At 34.9% G+C, this 18,060-nt stretch overlaps 1 protein-coding gene across 3 annotated transcripts in view; it reads left to right on the forward strand.

The window, feature by feature from the left end:
* The window catches only part of CRIM1 (cysteine rich transmembrane BMP regulator 1), a 180,295-nt gene that overhangs the window by 158,055 nt on the left and 4,180 nt on the right, over window positions 1-18,060 (forward strand). For all 3 annotated transcript variants that reach the window (XM_068676419.1, XM_068676420.1, XM_068676421.1), the window contains 7 exons: window positions 1,021-1,142; window positions 5,894-6,103; window positions 8,133-8,348; window positions 9,786-10,007; window positions 13,949-14,143; window positions 14,936-15,058; window positions 16,372-16,559. In XM_068676419.1, the coding sequence (XP_068532520.1) occupies window positions 1,021-1,142; window positions 5,894-6,103; window positions 8,133-8,348; window positions 9,786-10,007; window positions 13,949-14,143; window positions 14,936-15,058; window positions 16,372-16,559 (1,276 nt within the window). The remainder of the gene's footprint in view (window positions 1-1,020; window positions 1,143-5,893; window positions 6,104-8,132; window positions 8,349-9,785; window positions 10,008-13,948; window positions 14,144-14,935; window positions 15,059-16,371; window positions 16,560-18,060) is intronic.

Here is an 18,060-nt window from a genome sequence, read left to right on the forward strand (position 1 = left end):
ATTTAATTATACACAATGCTTGGTATGTTTAAACGTTAAGTTTTTAGTAATACTATTGTACTTTTTTTATTAAAAAGAAAAGAAAAAAAAAAAGAAAGGATACGACCACCCTAAACTTGTCATTGTCTACAAAATATAAGAATAATGGCACTGATGTTAATGAAATGAGTAATATTTGAAGAAAACCATGTATGTAATATTTTGTAGCATAAAGAGCTAAAATTCTGTAAAAATTGTATTTTAAGATCATTTCACTTCAAATCTCACTTCAGTGCTAAAATGATTTAGACTTGCAGTTATGTAATACATTCATTCTGTTCTTTATTGCTACCATGCCAATTTCTTTTCTAAAATAGCAAGCCTTATTTAACTTCCAGGCTTGTTCTAACCATCAAAAGCATGGGACTTAATAAAAGACAAGTCTCTAATTGAATTTAAATCTTTGGTCTCTAATTCAAGACTAAAGAAAAAAGTGTGTTGATTTTTTTTTTAATTTTTTTTTTTAACTGTACTGGGGGTGGAAAATCAGAAGTAGTCATGTTGGTGATTTATTTTTCTAACATTAAATGTTAACCTTTTCAGAAATCTCTTCAGTTTTAAGATGCAGGAGTGGAAATCTACTATATGTTACCTACTGATGGAGAAAAAGTTACCAATAATTTGTTTTATAGTGATTTAACATTACTTGCCTCTCCAACTTCTTCACATTTTTAGAAATTATTTCTACTTTTCCCATGGGGAAGAAAAAAAAAATCATCAGTAGCAGTCATAAGCATGTACATCTTCATTATCTGCCATGGCTTGAAAATACGAAATGCAGATCTTTTGCCAGCTGCATGGGGAATGGGGAACATGCAGGGAATGGAGACCTGCATACCTCACTGAACATAAGTGTGAATGTTAAAGACAGTTTGCTTTTCTTGATCAGCCAATTCTTTAGAGTTTACTTTTATTTTAATCATGACATGTAGACATGTAAAATGTCCTGCTGACCTTTTACAAATTAATTCCACCATCTAGGAAGAACAAGCATGGCTGTGAAATCTGTCGGTGTAAGAAATGCCCAGAAATGCCTTGTGGTAAAATCTGCCCGATGGGCTTCCAGCAGAACAACCATGGGTGTGTTATCTGCAAGTGCAGAGGTAGGTGTGAATGCATTGCCATCTATAATTACTACTTGTTTTCAAAGCTGTTGGAAGCCAGAGCAAAAGAAAAGGAATACTCCACAGAATTTTTAAGAATTTAAATATGGTAACTGGTGGAGGAGATTATTCAACTTTCTTCAAAGGAGCAACTGCTCAAAGTAGTATGTGTTGGTCAGTCTGCTCAAGGATAAGCAAGTCTGAAAGTTGCTTTGCTCATTGTCTGGGAGGTTATCCTAATAAAAGATATGTACCATAAATCCATGTAAAATTCTAACAGTCTAATTTAAGAACTTCTGAAATGTCTGAAATTTTCCCAAAAGTGCTTTTCCTCTGGTTTCTGTTCTTGCAGTTTCTGTCTTTAGTGGAGATAATTGCATGTGCTGCTCCTTTGTTTAAAAAAAAAAAAAAAAAAAAAAATCATGGTGTCCCTAGGATGTATTCTATTTATGTGTAAAAACAAAAATGTATGCACGCCTTGTTCTCTTAAAAATAAAATAGATCTAATAGGTTTAATATAAAAATAATAGAAAGTGTGCTAAGGGGAACTCCAGGGTCTATAGCATAAAGCAAAGCAGTTCAGTAACACATTCTCTGTGAAATGCAGTGCCAAAAGTGGTTTGAACAGCTACTGATAGAAGTTTACCAGTGAAATAGTTTGTGTTTGTCTGCACAAAATACACTGTTGCATATTCCAGTCACAGAGATAGGTCCATTCTACTGTAGGACCAACAAGTTGGAGATATTTTTCAGATTATGTGTGATTTCTTCTTTACCGTCTGTAAAACAGAGTCAGGTGTCTGCAGTGGCCAGGCTGGAAGGATATCAATATAGACTCACCTAGATTATGAGGGGCATCAGAATCATCAGTTTACACAGATGTTCTCTGAAACTGTTTTGACCCCTGAGCTTTAAAGGAGTTATCTTCTGGATCACCCCAGAGTACTTTACTGCTGGGAAGGTGTCTCAGAATGCTTCTGTCATTAATTGTGAGTGGTTTGACTACTTGAAGAACATATAAGCTCTGTATAAAGGCACACTATATATCTACGAAAATAGTAATACATTAATATATAATATATGGAAATACACTATATATACACTGATACGTTTTTTTAATGCAATTTGGATATTTTAACTTATCTTCAAGGGGTTTTTTTTTGTTAATGGTGAAGTCATAAAAGTGAGCAGATTAGCTTTTCTTGTCTTTTGCCATGGCCATTAACCCTTTCCACCTCTGTATAAGCAGTGAAGCAGGCACCAATATCCATGTAGTCAATACGTCTTTTACTGTCTCAAGCCATTTTCAGTGAAGCTATTAATATTCTTTTTTAACTTACTCATATGTAATGGCAAAATAGTTCATTACAGGCAGCAAATGCTGTATAATGGTGTGTATCATCTTACAGCATTGAATCTTTTAGAAGGATAAAGTACTGCAAAACAGTATGTCCTAAAATATTTTCATTTTTAAATCCTAATAGATTTTATATTTCATTGATTATTAAGGTTCCTACCTGCTCTGTATCAAATTACAGAGGACTCAGATGAGGTAGACTAAGGTATGAGGTAGCAATTCTTCTAGCTTATGTACTCAGTATCCTAAAACTCATAGTGTCTCTTATGTGTCTCTTTATGTGTCTTTTGCACATAAAGTTTATCTGTGTTGCTCTCATATTTTCCTTGATTTCATACTAGCATAAAAAAATGTCATGATAGCTGTTATAAAGCATTATTATTTGTTTTAATTTTTTACTAGAGGAATTCTACATGCATAAATCAAAATAGTTGCCATTATAAATGTACATGGTTGATTTTAAATATAATGGAGATCGTTTTTTTAAAGTTACTATTATTGAATAGCTTGTAATCAAAGTAATAGCAACTTCTGTTTAATGTTCTTTTTATAAGTAGAAGAAAGCATCTGTTTTTCCCCTTCGTCTCAAATAGCCATAGGAACATTTTGTTTTTCATGCAACAAATCAATTAATTTTTCTGTGAAATATTTGCCATTGCTAGCTATTAAAGTAACAACTACTCTTTTTTGTTTTATGTCTTTTTCATTTCAGTGATCTAACATTCAATCATTTTTGACTTGTTTTGTGTTAGTTTAAGACTTCCTTCATTACTCAGCTCCATGTGTCGCATTTAATAACTTCTTGTTTGTACTCAGGCTCTCTCTCATCCTAACTGCTCTTTCATGCTTGCTTTCTTTGATTCTTGCTTGTGTGTTTTGATTTCTGGCTATAGACAAGTAAGTTTGAATATCCTTCTACTGCTTTGTGTAATGACTCCATTCTTAACTTTTTAAGCAGGTATATCTTAGGACCTCCATCAACAAATAAATAACGAAAAAAAATGAAGTATGCCTTGCATCAATGCAAAGCAGAGGTTTCACTGTTAAAAGTTGAAATATGACTTCTTTTTTAATTTCCAATTATTAATTTTTAATTGGAAATTAAAAAAAAAAAAAAAAAAGTAAGAAAAGATAACTGCTGAATGGAGGTACAGATGGGTAAATTATCTGCCTGTGAATTAGGTTCACTTTTTAGGTAATTGCTCCTGGAAATAACTTATGCTAGGATTAAAAAAAGTAGAAGCATAGAAACACAGTGCTGAGATAGTCCCCTGGAAAACCAAGAGTCCATTTCTCTGCCCTTGCATAATGTCAAGTGCATCTGGATAATCCTTGACAGATGTTTATCTAAAGTTTCATATCTTAAGAACTTCCAATCTCAAAAGAAAAAAAAAATCTACACTGAACTCTAAATTGTGCTTTTCAGTGGCTACAAATATGTGGTATTTTTAAATGATTTTTTAAAATATTTCTGTCTCCCTTTTAAAGAATTAAACTGGTTACTTCTTGTGCTAAAATCAGCAGATTCAGGGATTATCACCATTCCCTTTAGAATTTTCGCAATACTTAATTACTTAATGCTTTTTCAATTAGAGCCTCCTAAATATATTATTTTCAGTCAAATAAGTCCAGTTCTTGTGATCTTTCATTGCAATTCTAGAGATGGATATTTCACTTTCGCATCAGCATAACCTCCCAAATAGTAGAGATAGTAGTACTACATTTAAATGTATGACACCCTTGTATGATATCTAAAGCTGAACTTCCCTTTCTTTCAGTAGTGTCACATTCCTGACCTGAATTTTAATTGTAAACTACTACAATTCCAAGATTATTTTCAGCCATAGCTCACCACGCAGCTATTCCTATTCTGTATTTGGACATCTGGTTTCCACTTTAAGTGTTCCTTTGTGCAACTTTGTTTTAACTTTGAGATTTACTCAAAAATTGAAATTTATTGAGTTAATCTTGAGTATCTGCCTATATGCATGGTTTGCTTTTCCAAATTTAGGAGTATATAAGAATATATTAAAACCAAGAGATGGGGTTATCAGAAACTTTAAAATATTTATTAAGGAAGAGTATTCTTATCCATGACCTACATGTATCAAAAATGATTTTAATGGAACAGTATTCCAGTGATACAATTCAGTATTATACAGTATAAATGTGTAGTAACTATATGCAACTTTTTCATAGTGTTTCTGTTCATTAAATAAGATTAAAATTGTTTTTAGAAGTATTTTACTCAATATGATTTTGATTTTTTATTTTTTTTCTGTTTTTTTTTTTTGAATTCACAAAATAGTGTATTGATGTAATTTCTGTTTATCGGGTTTTTATTCTGATAATGTGTATCAAACCCATTTCATAACATCTGCTTGTCGTTCGTAGGCCACCATTGATAGATCCATCACAGATAAAGTGCTCACCTATATGTTAATAAATAAAAAGAGAGAAAACTAATAAAAAATGCACTTTAACACTACTACTTTTCATATTGCATCATTTTTTAAACAGAAAGATGCATAAGCATCTTTATTACAAATAACCTTACATATGTAAGTGTTGATGTACCACTGAAAAAGAGCTCACTGACAAAGTGATCCAAAATCCTTCATCATAATAATGATGTGGGTGAGGGATTGTTAGGCTCTAAATTCACTCTGCTGATTAACAAAGAATATACTGAGGCTGAGCCTTTCAGCACTTAAATACCCCCTTAGGATACAAATGAGACTTTATCCTCCCTAGACCGAAAGCTTGCCTGTTCTTGCTGCGTGCAAGTACCACAGCATTCCAACTGCTGCATTCTCATTGCAGTAAAACCCAGGAATGAGGGATAAAATTGTCAGAGCAGTCATCTTCCAAACATCACTTATAAGTAACTAAAACACATAATTTCTTGCGGGTAGTGTTTTATGAAATATTTCTAGTATTTGGCTTGATCCCATTAGAACCTGATTGTAATTTTCTTCTTACATTCACTATGTATGTATGTATGGGACCATTCTTAGCTCTTCTAAATACTTCCATATTCTACCACCTATCAGGTATTCACATTATAGATAATATAATACACTGTTAAATACAAAAATATTCTGTTTCATTTTAAATATGCCCTGTGCTTTCAACCATTTCCTTCTGCTACCTTTCATTTTTTCCCCTTACATTATTTAGCCAGTACCAAATTTTTCAAGGAAATAAGTTCTACTATGGCTTACCATCCCCTTCAGTGTACCTTTGCATTGTCTAAAGTTTATTTTATTTCTAAGTGTAAATGATAGAATTATTAATCACTTGATCTATGTGCTTTAAAAATAAATGCAAACCAGGCATACAGTATATGTTTTTCTAAGCTTTTTAGGAAATAACATTTTCCTTTGTCCTGCAGAGGCAACCGCTTCTCTTATGCCTCCAGTTAAAACAGGCTCTTGCCTGTCAATGGATGGGCGCCGACATGAAAATGAGGAGAGCTGGCATGATGGCTGCAGGGAATGTTACTGTCACAACGGAAGGGAAATGTGTGCCTTGATCACCTGCCCTGTTCCTAATTGTGGCAACCCCACCATACATCCAGGGCAGTGTTGCCCATCATGTCCAGGTAATGTGACCTCTTCTGCATTCTTTGTAATTGGGCTTCATTTCCTGTGTGTGTGGTGTTTTATGATACATTAAAACTCATTCAGTTTACGTATAAATGAAGTATACATTTAAAGAGATGCCTTAAGCACTTAGATATCATGATTGTGTGTTCTGAGGGAATGTTCCTATGCCACCAGCAGGAGGAAATTATTTTTATTCTTTAGGTGGGACAGCCAAGTACAATAAATGTTGCATTCCAGTATAATTGTAATACGAAGTGATAATATGGAAAACATCTATGAAAGAACTTTCCTTTATTACAGTGTGGAAAGAGTAAAAGAGTAATGTCGCCTGACTTCAGATTGATTCCTACAATATTTTATGTGCTGAATAGATTTATTTATAATATAGTGATATCGTCTCTGGCTTCATTGGAAGTCATGTTACAGGTAGGACCAGAGAGGCTCCTGATGCTGATATGAACAGCAAAACAATAAGAAAGCACCATCAGGATTCAAGCAATTCAAGCAACAGTTTTAATTTCTTTGGAAAGAACAGGAAATTCTTGGGACAAAATAAGTACCCAAATACTCTTTCTGAATATGACACAAGAGTATATCCTCCTTAGGCTGTAAGATGATGTGTGTTCTTAGATTGCATCAACAAATGTCAATCTCTAATCCAATTTTCACCCTGTGGTAAGAGCATACTCCTCAAAAGGATATGGGATTCTTTTACTAGAAAAGTAAATTGCAAAGTTGCATTGTTATTTTGAAGCTCACACCTTATGTGGAAGAGAAACTTCTTAACCAGGCTGTGCGGATGTTGTCCATGGCCAAAATTTGTGGCCTCTAACTGCCTACATTAGATGCTGGATGAGTCTTTAGCTAGGGCTGTAGACTTAATGTAATTAATTGTGTGAAAAGGAATTAAGATTAGTTTGGTGACATAGTCACTGAAAATAAAAGTCTATACACTTTGCTCACCTTGGGCTGAATTTTTATGAAGTTACTACTGCAGATGTTGTTGGTTTTTTTGTTGTTGTTATTGTTTTGTTGGGTGTTTTTTTGTTGTTGTTGTTTTGTTTTGTTTGTTTTTATGGAACAATCCTCTTTCATGTTAGTTAAGTGCTTTTAAGTTTTTAGGGGCTGGGGTTTCTTTATTCTTGTTTTTAATCTGGCACCAAACGTTACAGACACAAATCAATTAGGATTTTTAAGGCACACAGTTGAATCTTCCTAAATCCCAGACTGATTGCATACTTAATCCATCCTTTCAGGAATTGCAGTTATGCAATATATAGCAGTTTAGAAATTGTCCAGTTGGTATACATTTTCAGAAAATGACCATTGTTTCTTGGCATTCCTATGTTACAGATTAGTTTGATTTATTTCTGAAATGTCAAGAATACTTGCTTATCTCTGATTTATATTTAACTTGCATTTATTCAGATTGATTCCCAAATTGTTTCTTGTTCTTTTTTTACATTTTCTGTAAGATACGGGTAAGTGACACAAAGTCAGAAGAGCTTCATTAAGAATTAATAGCCAGTTTTATTAATCATAGAATCATAGAACGGGTCACCTGCCTCTCCACTCCCCCTCGCTAGGAAGTTACAGACCGCGATGAGGTACCCCCTCAGCCTCCTTTTCTCCAGGCTGAACAGGCCCAGTGCCCTCAGCCACTCCTCATACGTCAATAACAGAAACAAATAAAGGTTGGGTATATTTTTTAATCACACACACACACACAGAATTTCTAGGTTGGAAGAGACCTCAAGATCATCGAGTCCAACCTCTGACCTAACACTAACAGTCTCCACTAAACCATATCCCTAAGCTCTACATCTAAACGTCTTTTAAAGACTTCCAGGGATGGTGACTCCACCACTTCCCTGGGCAGCCTGTTCCAATGTCTAACAACCCTTTCAGTAAAAATGTTCTTCCTAACATCCAACCCAAAACTCCCCTGGTGCAACTTAAGCCCATTCCCCCTAGTCATTGGAGTCTTGATTGTTTTTGCTTATCTTCCAATTCTGTTTTTTCCAGATGAAATAATTGTGCAGAAGCCAGAGCTCACCAGTCCTTCAATCTGTCATGCTCCTGGTGGGGAATACTTTGTAGAAGGAGAGACATGGAATATTGATTCTTGCACACAATGTACATGCCACAGTGGACGAGTCCTGTGTGAGACTGAAGTCTGTCCTCCTCTTCTGTGTCAAAACCCCACCCGCACACAGGATTCCTGCTGTCCTCAGTGTCCAGGTATGTATTACCAACCAGCTTTCATCAGAGTCCTTTCTTGATCTTAGAATTTATGATATGAATATTAAATGTATCAGCGCATACATGGTTGTTGTACACAGTTGTGTTGTCATGTCTTTAGAACTTAGGAGTGCAAGTCTGCAGTCTCCATTTCGACTGCAAAATTTGACTGTATGCAAAAGTTACCTAATATGTTAGGGTACTCATGTTCCTGAAGTTTGGACATCATCTCTGAGGGCACAATCTAATAATTTAAAGGTTAGACATATGGGATTTGGTTACAAAAGTACTTGTGTTTGCTTTTATCTTCACCTGATGTGATTTGAGAGTGACTTGAAGGCAACTGACTAACATCAAAGCATTCCAACCCAGCAGTAGACTGCCTCATAGTGTCTAGAAAGTAACAGGATTTGCTTTTCCCTGAGGAAAGAGATACAATTATAAATAAATGTGAATTCCTATTTTACATAGCAAATGAGAGAGTTTATTGCAGTGGAAATGCAGTGCAAACCCAGGATCTGTATGTGAACTTGCTCAGAAAATATTTGTCTTTATATAAAACAAATCTAAGTATCTAATTTTAAATTAAAAAGTTAGGTTTTGCCATTTCTTCCTCGGGGTTTTTGTTAGTTTGGTAGATAATCTTTTCTTGATTATGTGTTTTCAGTGAAAAAGTTCTCGTGACTTCTATTTTTTTCTTATTATTAATGGTGAACATTCATTTTGCTTACCTTCAAAATACAGTTTGGAGAAGTAGATCTGTCTTCGCTGGCTACATGAGAAGCTTAGTCTCCTATCTTGCATAGTTAGATTGAGAACCCTTATGAATCATTTTTTCTTCTTTCTTGCATGTTCTCTGCACCTACAGTCATATTTCTTGATCTATAATGGCTGTTAAAATACAGATTAATTGGAGAAATATCCCCCCATGTGAGTGCATGAGAATTAAAGCACACCCATTGGCATTAAGATGAAGCCTGGTCAAGCTCCATCTGTTTCTCCACAGTTTATAATTAGCTCCTATATGTCTGATGTTGATGACAGCAGCATAACAGCTTTTGACTTTGTATCATTCAAGGCCTTGAACTGACATGGCACATCTGGGATTCAAGTTTTAGATCTGAAATGTAATTTTAAATTACAATTAAGTAATTTTAAATTACTCTCTAATTTAAGGATAAATTCCTGTATGCCATTCAGTTTAGAACATTAAAAGTCCCTTTCTGAGAGGTTGCTCCTGATATGATGATAACTTTGCCCTCCCCCTCCTTTTTTTAGTAAAATCAATAAAGGTCTACATCAACTTTATTCTAGACCTTAGCATGAGAAGTGCAGAGAATGAATAGGCATGCATGTGAAGATTGAACCCTATGTAGAAGAAATATCAGAGAAGTTACCTACTACAAGTTAAATAACTTAATCTGTTTATATTTACAGATGAGCCTCTTCAACCCTCTTCATCAAGCAATGAGAGCATGCCCAGTTACTGCAAAAATGATGAAGGAGATATTTTTTTGACAGCTGAGTCCTGGAAGCCCAATGTCTGCACTAGCTGCATTTGCATGGATGGTGTGATTAGATGCTACTCTGAGTCTTGCCCACCAGTATCCTGTGAGAGACCTGTTTTGAGAAAGGGGCAGTGTTGTCCTTACTGTATTGGTGAGCAAATAAATATAGTTGATAACTTGCTATACCCTTCTTGGGAATAAGAAAGAATATTTATTTTTGAATTGAAATTCCACCTATTTTGGCAGTTTGTGCCTTCTTTTGAACTGAAAAGTATAAAATCTACATAGGGAGCTTTGAGGATCATTACTTGCAGTTTTGAGGTGCACATGCAGGAAGATAAAAACATAATTCACATACAAATGAGAGGACATCCTCCTGAAAAATTAGTTGGTAATTTTATCTTACTGCATGAAAACATTACACAAAAATTATTTAATTTAAAGGAATATCTACCAGATAACATATATATTATACAAGATATTCAATAACATTAATAAAAGATTAATTATAACTGCATAAAATGATAAGCTGAAGCATTATGAAATGTCACAGAATGCAGAAGTGTTAAGGCATTTAAATTGAATGTCTTGTTTTTTTCTCTGTCTTATTAAAGAGAGTTATATAAGAGGCAAAAACAAGTATTTAAGAAAAAATAAGGGAAATAAGATTTTGAAATACTAAAAATGTGTAAAAAAATATAGGGGCCATACACTGGTTTTGAATTAGAAGTTGAAGTAAATGGTAGATGCTGTAGATGGTGAAAATAGCCAGGCATTTTTTAAGCTAGCGTAGTTTGAAATTACTGATTACTTTTTCATTGTATTTTGAATAAGAGTATTTATTTACAGATGACTTTTAAGCGCTCTTGCAGTAAGTACAGTGGCTGTAGAATGGAAGGATGAAATGTGCCAATAGAGAAGAATTCTATAATGAACTTTCTGAAATTAAGTTTCTGTAGCATTGCTGGAATGCATTCAGAATTTACCATAGCCTACATTTCCAATAGTAATGGGGGTGGAAAAGTGGATAATAATTCAGTAAAGAAGTATATCTTAAAATTGATAGGCTGTGAGTATTGTTAATGCAACATGTGACCCAACTTGGCCATCTATTAACAATACAATTCTTCATTAGAAAGGTGTCAGAAAGGTGGTGAAGTTCTTTCAGATATGTACCATTGATACAGCTCTCAAAATCTTTAATTTGCTGCAACAACAAAAAAAAAATTAAAAAAAAAATATATATATATATATATATCTTTAACAATAGGTGATACAATTCTATAGCATATGTAAGGACTTCCATCAGAGAAATGCTTGGAAAAGATGGGAAGTATCAACATTTCAGTTGCCCATGCAACCCTGCTTGGATTCCTGATGAAGGCATTTTGAGGAGAAAGCATTATTTTACCTTATTACTACTCTTTTCATTATGGCTTGCATACAAAAGTGGGAGGATTTAAAATTCGTTTGACAACTGACTCTCTGCAGGCTTTCCTTCCAGATATAGACTTTGCAATCATAAAGCCCATTTTAATCCAGAATATGTTTTAATGTAGAAAGGTATAGAGTGTATACAAGTGTGTGGCAATGAAACCAGTAGTCAGAACATGAGCCTTAGTAGTTTCTCACTGTTCTGCTCTTCATTTCTTGAAGCACTTCTTGGTAGATATTCTTCCTTTCTCTTTTCATTAGTAGCTGATCAAGTATTTAGTAGGCAAACTGTAGTAACAGGCCTTCATTTTTTGGAATTTCAGATTGATGTTGGTTTTAGCACTGTGTTTTGTTTTTCCTCTTTTGGGGTCCATATCTTGTTTATGTCAAACTAGTTAGTATAGATTTAAATTCAAAATCATACAGGCCTTGGATGCTTTGTTGCTTTTCTGAATCCTCAAATTCCTCCTGTATGTTCAACATTCTTCTTTCTTGTGCAAAGGAAGATTAATTTGGAAAGATAACCTTCTACATTAGAAAGGATAAAGGGATATCCGTTTGATTAAAGAGAAGATTAGTCTTATGCAGAAAACAGCACTGACTGTGTGCTTACCAGATGTGTTTGATTTCCTAGTGAAGTTACAGGAAATTTGAGAAGACAGGTAGAGCTTTGCTGTCTTTTGAACTGCATTTTTGTATGTGGGTTTCTTACTGTATTTCTCCTTTGTTGTCATTGTCCTTGAGCACTTGCTGGTGGTCTAGCCTGTGTTAGGGATAAATCCTGTGTAGGGATAAATCCTCATAGAGGTGGACACCAAGCAGGAGAGATGCACAAGATAATGCTTTCTTAGGAATTAAAGGACTTTCCTTTCAAGGTTCACAGGTGCAATACTGTTGCTCTGAATTTATCTTTGTTCATTTTTCTAAAAAACCGCTGACTGTATGTATTAAATTGTCATGCATTCTTTATAAACTCACCAAAACCTGACCAACTCAGAGGACTTTTCCAGCCATCGAGGCTGCTGACTTGAAGAAGTCACACAGGAAACGCTCAGCTTTAGTTCTGCATACATAGTAGGAAGTAGAGGACTGCTCAGGCTGTGCTCCTCACTCTCATCCCAGCCTACATTCTAACCTACACTGGTCTCCACTGGTTGAGACCCATACTTAAACCCATGGAAGCCACTGGATGCCTGTACCAAGGCCCTCTGGAACATTTAAGATGTTTGGATACTTTCATTAGTATTTTCTCAGTAGTACTCTTCTTACTGATCTACTTTTGCATTTGAATTTACTGTGTTAAGATCTGTGACACTGGTCTGCTGACTGCTAACCTTGTTATTCTGGATGTCAGTCTCTTATGTTGTCACTAATTAAAATATGTAACGACGGCCAAAATGTTTAATAAGGCTTTATATTTATATTTGGGAGGTAATTCTGGCTGACCTATTTATATAGACAATCTGTATGAACATTAAACTTAGATCAGCACTTCTCTGAGAGCTTAATAAGTTATTTTGTGATTTGGTTCTGCTATCTTATGCATCTGCTTAATCTGCAAATTCAATATCATCACCATATTTCTTCATCATAATTTCTGCCTCTAGCAGAAAAAGACAGAAGCTAAGATGAAAATGAGGTGCTGTTTGTCTTTTGGGGGTTCTGCTGTGCATTGTGGGGCTTTTGTTTTTAGTTTGCTTTGCTGTTGTCTTTTGGGGTTTTCTGATAATGTATAAAATGCTGTAGCAGCAAAAAAAAATGTTCGAGGCTACACAGTTCATGACTGTCTTCTCAGTGAAACAGAAGATATACTGTAGACCACCTGAAAGACTTGCATAGGATCGAGCATTAAAATGAAGCGTATTGAATACTTAGGTAGAAAATGAATGCTCAAAGACCTGCTTGCTTCATCGTGTCTGGGTCTCTATTACACAACATGTCAAAATCTATCTAAAAAGTCATTGGAAATGGTGTCCTGGAACCTTGCTTTTTAGGATTAAAATCTCACCAATTTCCAATTTATATAATACAAACCATGAGAAAACATACTGAGTGTAATTTCTTGGGGGTTTCCATTGATGTGGTTACAGAGAATAATCAAATACACTTGATATCTGTTTTATCATAATAAATAGTCTGAGCTCTTCTAGTTATGTCACCTGAGAGTTGCTTTATCCTCTTCAGCATCCTGCCAAGTCTTTTCTTCAAGTATTCCAGAGTTTGTCTGTCTTGAAACTTGGTAATTAGAACTGTAGGTAGTGGTTTGTTTGTTTGGTGGTTTTTGTTATTTAGATAGGATTTACTAGGAAAAGAGAAGGAAGTGTAGGAGTTGGGAGTCTTAATCAGACAACATCAACAAAAAAGTTTCTCTTAATTTTCACAGTGCTTTTGATATCATCATATCCCAGTCATCCATCTTCTAGCCTTTTGCATGAGGAAAATGAGAAGCAGCAGCTTGGGCAAATTAAGTACTTCATAAAGAAGCAGAAAATTTACTGCTTCTGAAAAATCTTTGTTGAAAGATGTGGAGAGCATCTTTTAATTTTAGCTGGGATTTCTTCATAGCTATTGCTTCACTTTTGTATTTGGGGAAAAGATCAGATCTGTGTGCAATTGGCCATCACCACACCATCACACTTCTCTGTTCTCTTTCAACAGAAGATACAGTACCAAAGAAAGTGGTCTGCCACTTCAATGGAAAAACATACGCAGATGAGGAACGCTGGGACATCGACAGCTGCACACACTGCTACTGCCTGCAGGGTCAGACACTCTGCTCCACTGTCAGCTGCCCACCCCTCCCTTGTGCTGAACCCATCAACGTGGAGGGAAGCTGCTGTCCCATGTGTCCAGGTAATGTGATGTGACCACCCAGATTATTGTACTGCTGCTTTCCAGCACTGATAATCAGGTTTTTTTTTATTGGTTTTTGAACATCAGTCCATACTGAATGGTGTATAGGAGACTACAAACATTTAGACTTCAGGGAAAGAAAATGACAGATATACATATTATGCAAATGTTGAGTTTGAATTTTACTTATTCTAAGAAATACAGACTCAAAAAGTAGTTGTTTGACCCTGCTTTCTGTTGGTTTACAAGTTTATGAAAATACAACAGTGATGTAGGGAAATTAATATTTTTATACCTCTGCAATTTCTGTCAGTGATTAACATTTCTGTCCATTCTAAGTCTCTCATTACCTTTCAAATATTACATTCCTAATTTATCATCTTACCTTGGTGTATATGTAATTTTCTTAGCTGTTGACACAGGGGACATAAGAATTGCAACTGCTTTTTAATGCTAGCCCTGACATATTTCTGCAGGTCTTTGCCCTTAAGTCTTCTGGTAACTACTACTGGCAGAACACCCAGGGAGATTCAGCAGTAGCTGAACATTAGGATAATGATTATGGCAGCAGGCATGTATTCTGTATACAGGATGAAACAGAGGAAAATTTGTAACACAAAATAACGATGTTATGTCAAATCAAAACAAAACAAAATCCCATAGTTGTAGTGAAAATTATAAAACAAGTTAAAAGGTTCATAGGACAAAGCAGATGGCCAGGCATATCTTCTGAATTAAGAGCAGCACTAGAAAGTTATGAAGCCTGTGAAAGATATTTATCTGATTTCGCAGAGATGTATGTACCTGAACCTACTAACATCCCTATTGAGAAGACAAATCATCGAGGAGACATTGAAGTAGAATTACCAAACTGGCCAACACCAAGTGAAAATGACATCATCCACATTCACAGAGGTAAGATCTAAGATAAACAGGGCTAACTCAGGTCTGTGTTTATTCCCCATGTTTTAATGCACTTTTTCAATTCTGGTACCATCTGTGTAATGCTTTGAAAAATACAGAATACTCCTTAGTGCAGTAACTGTTACATGAGTTTGTTTTGAGTTAGAATGAGTCAGTCTACTGAACTGTATTTATGCAATTTGATCTCATTATCATTACATCTTCAGCTTGGAAGAGACATCTGTGTTGGTGTGATGGAGTTCTATAAAATTAAGGATATGATAAAACGATGAAAGAGGAGTGATTCTGCAGTGTCTTTTTTGATACAAAAAGTAGGAAGCAGGCTGTTACCATGCCATTTGAGTTGATAAGCCTTGATTTGGTCCATATGCCATTCTTGTATTGAAAAATAAAAACAGGAAAATGTACCACAAGTTAATATATATCACAGAAAAATGAATGGGGGGAAAAAAAAACAAAAACATTTTAGGTATAATGGCACAACTAATAATGTAAAACCATCTCTTGTTTACAACTATACTGAAATCATTATTCTGGGATAGGGGAAAACACTCTATGTCACAGTCTTTGTTAATTCTTTCTAATTGAAGCAATACCAAAACTTGTATTTATTTTGCTATAACCAAGGATCATCTCATAGCATACTGCTGTTTGATGGCTAGGAGAAAGGCTACACTTTTCAACAGCAACGTTTCCATTTCTCATAGGCATTAGTAGCTGGTTTGCATCTATCCTGGCTGAGAACTTGTGAACGCACACTGAAAACTATGTGGGAATGCTCTATAATTACATGAAAAAACAAAGTCTAGTAGACTGCCAGTAGTCTGTTTTCACAGGCTGAGCGGTGCAAGTATTGTGATATGTTCTCGACAAATGAGGATACATGTTTGCACTGTCTTATCAGCTTTAAAAAAAAATAACAAATTAAAAAAAATCATTGTAAGACTTCCAGGTTTTCCACAGCATAGAAACAGACTGATTTTTGTATGAATGGGAATTCAATTGTGATCAGATAAGATGAAGTGAATGCAACTAAGTCGGAGTTGCTTTTTATTCCTCCTTCAGATTTCATCCAGTTTCCTCTCTTTTTGATGGCTTTTTTCCTGGCTAATATAGTCATTATACTAAGTACTAGCTTTCAGTTGTTCCAATTTCAGTTGTTCCAAATAAGATCACATTAAAGGAGAAAAAGTCCAAATTCATGTGAATGACAGGATTTGTGACTGGAACTTTTATAATTAGATTCCTCTTTATGGTCATGGCCTATTTACCATTACTAACAAATGCTCACGTTTGCCTTGCAGACATGAATCATCTCCAGGGAGAGTACAGAAGTGGAAGTGGACCGCACCCCAGTGAAGATGCGTCAGTCAGCTCTGTTGCCTTGGTGACAATTCCAATCACGATAGCACTGTTACTGATCATTGTCCTTCTGCTCGTCAATCAGAAAAAGCAGTGGATTCCAGTGTCCTGCTACAAAGCTCCAACAAAGGTGCCGTGTTCATGCCTATTTCCAGGTTCTCACCTTTCTGAAAAACAAGATTAACTCCTATATTCTGTGAGATGCAATTTAATTCACATCACTCTCTTAAATTATTTTTTCCTTATGCCTGAAACCATGTCATACCCATCAGGCTGTTAGTATTTATTTAGTCTCCTGAAGGATTATTTTCACTGTTAAATGAAAAGCAGTAATTTGTTGCACTACACAGTAATGAGTGGTCACTACATAGAAATAAAGTTCACCCCCCAAAAAAATAATCAAAAAAAAAAAAAAAAAAAAAACCTGTGTGTGTGTGTACATAAATGCATGCAACTCCCATCTGTAGTCAATCTCTTGAGAGAACATTTTACTTTTAAAGTGGATAAAAGTTCAGAAAGCAATTGCGCAACATCAGATATTGTGCAACTACCCAACATCAGATATTGTATGTACTAGTAGTGTTTATCACATTTTCTAATAACTGCATCATAAGGTTCTGGGATTAATATTTGAAGAGATTTTGGGAAAAAGCTAGCTACTAAGTGTTCTGAAATTATAAATTAAAAAAGGGAAGAAGAAGGAAGCTTGGAAATGAACACTGAAAAAAGCATTGTATTGTTTTGAGTAATAGTTCCATCAGCAGACAAAGGCCTCACTCTATATTCAAATTCCCTTTATATCTGTTCCCCAGTTTATCTCTCTCACACTTTATAGTTTTAATCAGACAGGCTTTGTCCATACATCTAATATATTACTATTTCTCGTTTAGAACACATTTGAGAGAAGTGCCTTTCTTGAAAGCATCTTTTCTTCGGTTTCAGGTAGAAGAATAATACAGTAGTTTTAAAAACGGATTGTCCATATTCTTCTTTCACTGCTGAGGAATATTCGTAAAAAAAATCGTTTTTGAAAAGATGGCAAATACAGTCAGACCATATAGTTGAATTCAATTTTAGTTAAACAGAAAGCATGAAAAATCAACTTTATTCCATTTCCAGTCTTTCAAGCCAAGTAAATGATGCTAGTTTCTGAGTTTAAGGAATCCATTTAAAAATTCATTTCTAACTCTAATGGATTTACTCTCAGAAAGGCTGCTCTCCACCCAAGTGTGTTATGTGACAAAGTGACTGAAGCTGAAGTGAAAATCACAACTTATTAACTGAGGAACTATAATCAGTAATTCTACATTTGGCCGATGTTTCCACTTGTTACATCAGCATGTGAATAAAAGAAGTGATTTGCTTGACTGGAATGACACTGAGAGAAACTTTTATAAGTACTTCCTATAGGAAAATGAAGAAAAAAAAAAAAGGGAAAAAAAAGATAAAAACTTTAATTCCTTACACTGGGCAGAAATACCCAAGTCCTCAGTCCTCAAGGAAGGATAATTTTAATGTAATGTTCACCATTTACAAAAAGTTCAATGAATTTCAAACCAATAAAGGTTTTTATTACAGTTATTTATTTATACTAGAAATACCACAGACTGAACACTGTTGTTCAGCCTATC

This window comes from Anas acuta, chromosome 3, assembly GCF_963932015.1.
Source record: "Anas acuta chromosome 3, bAnaAcu1.1, whole genome shotgun sequence".
NCBI lineage: Eukaryota > Metazoa > Chordata > Aves > Anseriformes > Anatidae > Anas > Anas acuta.